Source organism: Asparagus officinalis, unplaced genomic scaffold, assembly GCF_001876935.1.
Source record: "Asparagus officinalis unplaced genomic scaffold, Aspof.V1 AsparagusV1_Un106, whole genome shotgun sequence".
NCBI lineage: Eukaryota > Viridiplantae > Streptophyta > Magnoliopsida > Asparagales > Asparagaceae > Asparagus > Asparagus officinalis.
Window position 1 is genome coordinate 460,671 of NW_017972372.1, and position 8,146 is coordinate 468,816.

The following is an 8,146-nucleotide window of genomic DNA, read 5'->3' on the forward strand; positions in this document are numbered from 1 at the left end:
TGCTTTCTCCTGAGTATCTCCAGGAGTGCATGATCCTCCTCAGTGAAGACCATCTCTGCTGCTTCCTCTCCCTCTGTTACCATCAAATTCGCCCGGTTGCATGCTCCCCTTCCACCTCGTCGACCCCCACAGCCATGTCCACGACCTCCGAACTATCCACATCCACCCGAATCTCCTTCCTTGGGTGGATTGGTACAAACATGCCTTAAATGACCCATTTTACCGTAATTGTAGCACTACCGAGTCTCCCCCTTAGATCCAGTGTTGCCAGAGTTGGAGACAGCTAGTGCTGACTTCACCATAAGAAGTCCACCTATCCCAGCCTACAGCCTAATACGAGTCTCCTCCTCGATCATGGCCAAGACTGCCTCCTCAAGTGTAGGAATCTTCGACTGAGCTAGAAGCGATGCAATCCTCTGAGCAAACTCTGATGTCAGCCCCTTGAGAAACACCATAGTCCTCTCTTATAGAAAGGCCTCTCGCTCCTTACACTCTAGGTCTTTGCAGCTCTCCCAAGGTGAGAAGTGATCATAATCCAGCCACAGGCGCTCCAACTCTGTGGCATACTCATGTACAATCCTCTCTCCATGGACTGTGGCGTCGATCTCTCCCTTGATCTGGAACACCCTCAGGTTATTCCCCACCCCATCATAGGCCCTCCTCAACTTCTCCCAGACATCCTTCACCTTCCCGATGCCATCTACCGTGGCGGCGATCGACTGAACCAATGAGTTGAGGAGCCAGATGTACACCAACATATAAGTGGACTTCCACTCATTTCTTCCCGCCTAGCTCTCAGCCAGCTCTGTTTTCTCTCCTGTCAAGTATCTCTCCAGGTTCCTCCATGCATGGGTGTATCTCACCCGTCGTGAATAACTCAGGTAAGTAGCTGATCCATCAAGCTTCAGATCGATGGTTGGAAGCTTCAACTTTGCCGGTGGCCTTATCGCGCTCTCACCAGCTGACAACTTCATCAGCTGTATCAAAGTTGAGACCTCCGCAGGGTTCAACTTCTTGATGATCTCCTCCATCGATCAGGCTCTAGATCAAACACATGTTCTCCTTCTTCTCTTCGAATCCTTGTTGTGCGCAATGAAACTTTTGGCAGCACTTCTGCTGCACAACAAGAGTAAGATCTCAACTAAATCCTTGTTTCTCAAAGGAAACAAGAATCGAAGTGATATATCTCAACAGCATGGGATATACACTCTTCCTCTCATTAGTTCTAGGACTGATATGTCGAGGGAATCTGACAAGTCACACATCCTTTCATCAGTTCTATGACTGATATGTCGAGAGAATCCAACAAACTACACATCATCGACTGAGGCAGCAGCACAACGACGGAGGCTTAGCGGGAAGCGGCTAGGGTTGGGGGAAAGTGGTGTTGGATTTGGGTGTAGGTGGGGCAGCGGGTGCGGCAGAGGGGTAGTTAGCGAAAAAAAGGGGGGTGGCTGTGCAGGCGTGGGGTGGCAGCGGGGGGGCTGGCGGGGCTCTGTACAGGGCGGGGGCCTGTGCAGCGGGTGGGGGTGGCAGCGAAAAGGGAGGGTTGCTAAGCGGGGGGTGTAGTGGTGTGCACGGGCAGGAGGGGGGGGGTTTGCAGCGGCGCGGAGGGGGGTGGGGGGGGGGGGCTGTGTAGCGGTGGGGGTTGCAACGAAAAGGGAGGGTTGACGGGGGTGTAGTGGTGTGTACGGGAGAAGGGTGTGGCAGCGCGCGTGCGGGGGGGGGGGGGGGGCGCAACGAAAAGGGAAGGGTTGTAGCGGTGCGACGGGCAGAGGGGGGTTTGTGCGCGGAGGTGGGGGCTGTTGTAGCGGATGGGGTGCCAACGAAAAGGGAGGGTTTGCAGGCGGGGGGTGTAGTGGTGCACGAGAGGGGGGGTGTGCAGCGGGGGGGGGGGGGGGCTGTGTAACGGGGTGGGGTGCAGGCGAAAAGGGAGGGTTGAGGCGGGGTGTAGTGGTGCGAAAAGAAGCACGGGCCCTGACGGGGAGGGGTTGTGGCACAACGACCGGGGGGGCAGTGCTTGCAGACGGGGAAGAGGGGGTGCAGGTTGGGCCGTGCAACGGGGGGATGCAGCGGTGCGGCGCGGTGGGTTGGGGGCATGGTGCAGCGGGGGGGTTTGTAGCGGGCGGCGAGAGGGGTGCAGCGGGAGGGGGTGCGAACAGAGGGGGTGGCGGCAGGGTTTGGGAGTGGGCGATGGCTAGGTTCCTCGCTCTTATACCATTTTGATGATAGAGAAAACCCTCTTAGTTATTACTGAAATCTCTTTGGCTTATATAGGCCACTACCAACATAAACTTACAAATAACCTCCTACATATTTTTAATATGTCAACAATGCAGATATGTATAGAGTATAAAGTATTTGGTTATTTAGTGTACAGCTATGAAGAGTGACAGCAAGGTCCGATCATTTTCCACTATATCTTGATAATCATCTATTTATTCTCGTGGTACTCTTTGCATAAACTACTCAATTATCTATCTTTATAAAATCTTTTGAATAGGGCATCTCTCACCCTATTTTTGCTTCCAAAAAAAATGTATAGCGTATAGAGAACTAACCAACATTATTTGGAGAGTAAACAAAGCTAAACCCTGTACAAATATGGGTATTCCAGAAAAGCTATGCAGAGAGAGAAGAGAAAAGTAGTAATCACATCTTTGTACTCGTGGCTTGCAATCTCTTTTTGTATTTGGTACGAGGTACACTTTCATTCACATCTTTTTATTCACAACTTGCAACCTCTTTTGTATTTGGTACAAGGTTCACTTTCACCTTTCAAATCAATTCCTACGAAATCTATACAAATAGAAGTTTCCAATATCCCCTTCTTGGAAATCCATAATACAACATCTACGTCTATTCACAAACAAAATTGTAGCTCACCACAATACATGTATTAAGTACAGCTATTTTTTACTGTTTCAACCGTACCTAACTTAAATAGAGATACCGGTAAAATTGCATTAGATCAACGTACATATATTGTTCAGGTTTCATCCCCTTGCTCGACAGTTTGAGCTTCCACAATCTCACTTTTAGAAGGCACATTCTCTGCTTCCAATATTTCCTGAATGATATCTTCGGTCACGGAATCCTTGTATTTTCTCATCAGCTCCATAAGCGAATTCTTGCGAACATCCGCGTTTTCACTTATCGCTGACGCATTCTCTAACTCCATAGAACTTTGTGCGCTATCTTCGTCAACCACTCTCTTACTCTTCCTCCTTTTTGAGTTACGGCTCAAACCAGCGAGGCTTTCTTGAAAATGCTCCTCAAATATGACACCTTTTAGTGCACTCCCCATCTTAAAACCACAAAGGAAAAGGGAAAAAAAATTAATCATTTAATTTATGTAACAAGTAAAAGAGAAGAATATGATATCAATTTACCTGGGCTACAAAGGCATAGAGTGGTAGTGTGCTGTAACTGCAGATTATTTGTACAAACACACTATAACACAATAAATGAAATAAAGTTTTAGTGACTGCATGTTGGGGATACATCATTTTTTTTCCCTTTCAGAATAGAATGTGATAAATTTTTTTTGCACATCTAAAGGCTTGCAGAGATTTCTTGGTACCTGATTAGAAGTCTGGAGGCGATAAATCCAGGTTTATCCATGACGCAAGAATCAATTCCATACGTTATCTGTATTAAAAAAAAGAGTTAATATCTTGTTTTCTGTCTTCGAACAACATAACAATGTTTTTCTACCAATTTAACTCTCAATTTTGTAGGAGTGATTAGACTATTAGGTATTCTTTATGAGACAACACGGGTATGGATTCACTACTGAGTATGGGGTATTTTTCATGATACTCTTGCACAAATGTAGATTCACTATTAGTTTTTTACTTCCATTATAATTTTTCGGGACAAATTATTTGCAGTATCCCATGGCCAGGTGTCTTTAAGCTAATTTTATGATGCATATGCTTGTTCCTGCATATACCTGTTCACTCTTCTCTATAATTAAAAAGGGTTTAATTGAGTTTCTGAATTAAAAGATTATTTGGCAAAAGGCACATGGATAATGTTACATGGAGACCATCCAAACTAATCTGATCTATATATTGGAGATGCTTAAATTACAGGCTGCCGAACAATTTAAAGCTTCTAACAGTAAAATTTAGTGTTAATTAATTACTTGAATAACTTACCAATACCCAGAAGAAAACTGCAACCTCAAAGGCATTTTGGAAAAGTATGAAGTGAATGAAGAAGAGCATAATTCTCGGTCTATGAAACCAAAAGTGGTCATCTGTAATATTAACAGCCAGACCACCTTCAATAGCTAGCTGCTGCTCTGCGATCTCGTGAGCGGACTGAATGATTATATGCTCCAGTTTTGTGCCTACAGTAAGTAGTACCTGTATATTTAAGAAAAACCCCAGTCATTCAAAGACCTTGCCTGCAAAAATTCTTTTCATAAGTTTATGCTGAATCTTTGAAGGCTAATCTCTTTGCAGTACGCACCTCTGCATTTTTTTTTTTTGGTGAATCATTTCAGGAGCACTGATAGTACTTATACATGAACTCCATACTTTTCTCCCAATAATTTCAGGTTTTCATAGTATTGTATGGTCAACCATTTATTCATGACACTTCATCTGAAACTAGTTATAACACGTCGATATAAATTTATCTTATTTTTCATAAATTTGTGAGTATTGTGTGCTTGAGATGACGATGCAGTTTGATAAAATATATAAAAGAATCTAATACAAAGTAAATCCTGGAATACTTACAACTAAAGGAACAAGTGATATCCAAAAATATGCATGCCATCCTGCAGAGAGGAACAAATTAAATAAATAATGCAAGAAATATTCAAAGTATTGAATAAATTAAAATTTTAATTCACTCACCGTAAGCATTAATCAACAGCAAGACCACCACTAAAATCCAAAGGTACCAACTGCAACATTAGCCAAAAAAAGATCCGCTATTAACCTTATGTAGAATTATCCATTATGAGGTATCACAGAATAATGTAGAAAGTATTGTGTCAAGTATCATTGTTGACCAAAAACAAGCATAAAAGTTGGTATTTTTATACCTTAGACCAACAACTTTCTCAAAATCTGATTCAAGGGCTCGTACCATGTACGTTTGAAAATTAAATTTTTGGTTGCCCCTGCAATGAGTCTGCAAGAAAATAAATTGGGGTTATAAAGCAGATTATAGTCAAGAAGAAAATTACATTAAGAAACAGAAGTGACTACTAATATTATTTGCTTACCATTACAAAATAGTGTCTCATTGTAGTGTAGTCAGATTTGGATACTGATCCATAGAACTGTTTGAAAAATGAACTCTGAAACAAGCAAAAGAATGACAAGATTAAGATTAAGAATGGCGATTAGGCTGATTAGCGATGAATAAAACTCATTACTCACCAACCAACTTAATATTATCCCTCGATCATCACTAATACCATTAGGGATGTCCCTTAAAGTTGTAAACATAGTTTTTTTGGAGGGTGAAACTGCACATAGAATTACTTCAATTTAGGGCACTGTAGGAAGTCTATATGAAAAATTTATTTCAAGCATCATAAATATGCATACCGTGAACTTTGACATTATTCTGAATTGATTCTTCCCAACGCCTCCATTGTCGCATCTAAACCATGAGGACAGAATATTGTAAAATAGACTTTAAAGAAAATAAACGGCCATGTAACATGAAAAGGAGGCATTTTCATTTTTATTTATTTATTTATTATGTATTACCTTTAACCCTCCAAAAAACAAAGTAAGACCACTGAGGGTCACATGAGTTATTGCTAAAACAAAGATGAAGAGGTGCATCTCATGGATGGCTTCAACAGAGAGCACTGGAACTTTACCCTGTACCAAAAATATAACAGCTAAAACACAATTTTCTTAATAATAATATTTAAGAGTTGGTTGCGGATAGACCTCCTTAGTGTCGTTGTTTTGAACTTACTTCCCCTATAGTTTCATTCTTGCAGACAGACCCCTGATTCAATTTCACTTGATTCTTTTACTCTCTCAGGGATAGAGAAAATTATTTTTTGACAAACAGACTCTCTGGGGATAAAAGAGTCGAAAATTTTCACTCAGGCGATCTATCAGCAACAATTAAATTGCAAGGCTATAGTAAGTCCGAAAAACAATATATATTTCATGGGTTCTAGTGGCAATTAATCCTAAAATTAAATATTATCACATGATTTCCGACAAACCTTTTTGCAGATTGAGCCAGAGCCAGAGCTTGCCAGCAATCGTCGGCCATTGACATGAATCAGAGAAGTGAAAGCCTGAGCAGCCGCCTCATCGGAATATTTACAAGGGAGCATATGCTGTATAATGTTCTTAGGGATGCAAACTTTTTGGATTGTTCCTTGAAACACCACCAAGAGTAGAGATATGAACCCCAACAACATCAATTCTGCAAAATCACATCACCCATGATACATAATTGTGAGTTGTTAATCAGTCCGGATTGTTAGTTGAGTTAAAATTAGTTAGAGTAGAATACTAGTTAGTAGATAATTCTCTAGTTATTGGATAAGATTAGAGTTGTAATCTTAGTCCTTATATATATATATGTAAACAACCTATATGGTTTTGATAACGTGAAATAAAAAGAAATCAAAAAAGTTCCCTGCTCCAATTTGTTGTTCCTGCTCCTTTACAAATCGGCTTCATCAACCAAAGACAGAGCTTTTGTTCTCTGTTTTCTGTGCTTGCTGTTCGGTTCTCTGGAAAAAAACTGCCAGGTTCGGTTGCTACAGTATTTACAGATTTTCTCAAATCAGTTTCAGATCTGATTCAGGCCGATCCTATTCTCAAAGCCAACAAGTGGTATCAGAGCGGTGTATGCCTAAGTACCAACCAAGATCTGAAGAGATGACGAGTTCGGAGAAGATGACGACCAAGGTGGGTTCGCTCACTCTTCAATACCCGACGTTATCGAGGGACAACTATGCTTCGTGGGCAATCAAGATGAAAGTCTACATGAAGGCTCAAGACGTGTGGGATGCCATTGAGCCCGCGGCAGGCGCGTCCGTGGAACACAGGAAGGATCAGATGGCGTTGGCGGCCATCTACCAGGGGATTCCTGAAGAGACTTTGATGGTGATCGCAGAGAAGCAAACGGCAAAAGAGGCATGGGAGACGTTGAAAACAATGCATCTAGGAGCGGATCGTGTGAGGAACGCGAAGGTGCAGACCTTGAAGTCCGAGTTCGAACTTCTCCGGATGAAGGAGAATGATAACGTCGACGATTTTTCGACGAAGTTGACAGGAGTCGTCAACAAGATCCGGACTTTAGGCGGCGAGATGGAGGAGAACTACGTCGTCAGAAAGCTACTTCGGGCGGTACCGGAGAGATTCCTTACTATCGTCTCCACGATTGAACAGTTCGGGGACATCGACGACATGACACTCGAGGAGGCGATCGGGCGTCTCAAAGCCCACGAGGAGAGGGCACGTGTTTTTCGAAACAACGTCGACGATCACCTATTGTTGACGCATGCGGAGTGGCAAGCAAGGAGCAAGAACAACGGCGGAGGCTTCCTCTCAACAACTACACCCAATGATGGCAGCGGACGAGGACGAGGTCGCGGGGCCGGTCGTGGGCGTGGCCGTGGCCAAAGAGGCCGAGGCGGACAGCAGCACCACGGCAGCGGGCAGCAGCACCACGCTGCCCAAGCAGGCCGCGGAGGGGAGCACGGCGGCCAGGCAGGCCGAGGCGGCTTCGGCGGCAGAGGAGGACGTCCAGGAGGTGGTTTCGGCCATGGAGGTGCAGCTCGCCAGGAGGGGGAGAGTAGCACAAGCACAAGTTGGCGGTTCAAGACAAATCCACATTAAATGCTTCAATTGCGCGGAGTATACGGGGCACTTTCAGTCAGAGTGTTCCACAAGCAACGCCGCTAACTCGCAACCTTATGAACAGGAGGCTCATCTCACCCGTGCATATGACGAGGAGCCATCCTTTTATGATGGCTAGTGTTAGAGGAATCGTCAAGTGTTATTTTGTTAAATGAGGAGAAGGTGATGCCGGATTATACTTACAGCGGGGGAGGCACATGTGACCAACAACACTTGGTTACATTTGACAACGGAGCTAGCAATTCACATGACCGGCCACCAACTCTCTTTTTTTTTTTTTT

At 43.7% G+C, this 8,146-nt stretch overlaps 1 protein-coding gene across 1 annotated transcript in view; it reads right to left on the reverse strand.

Moving 5' to 3' along the window:
• Nucleotides 1-2,747: 2,747 nt before the first annotated feature.
• LOC109827291 (MLO-like protein 1) overlaps nt 2,748-8,146 on the reverse strand; it is a 9,065-nt gene continuing 3,666 nt past the window's right edge. The window contains exons 3-14 of the mRNA XM_020394286.1: nt 6,215-6,420; nt 5,739-5,855; nt 5,574-5,628; nt 5,403-5,491; nt 5,246-5,320; nt 5,063-5,151; nt 4,872-4,921; nt 4,752-4,792; nt 4,164-4,373; nt 3,584-3,651; nt 3,393-3,453; nt 2,748-3,307 (exon numbers count right to left, since the gene is read on the reverse strand). Of these exons, the coding sequence (XP_020249875.1) occupies nt 2,990-3,307; nt 3,393-3,453; nt 3,584-3,651; nt 4,164-4,373; nt 4,752-4,792; nt 4,872-4,921; nt 5,063-5,151; nt 5,246-5,320; nt 5,403-5,491; nt 5,574-5,628; nt 5,739-5,855; nt 6,215-6,420 (1,379 nt within the window). The 3' untranslated portion in view covers nt 2,748-2,989. The remainder of the gene's footprint in view (nt 3,308-3,392; nt 3,454-3,583; nt 3,652-4,163; nt 4,374-4,751; nt 4,793-4,871; nt 4,922-5,062; nt 5,152-5,245; nt 5,321-5,402; nt 5,492-5,573; nt 5,629-5,738; nt 5,856-6,214; nt 6,421-8,146) is intronic.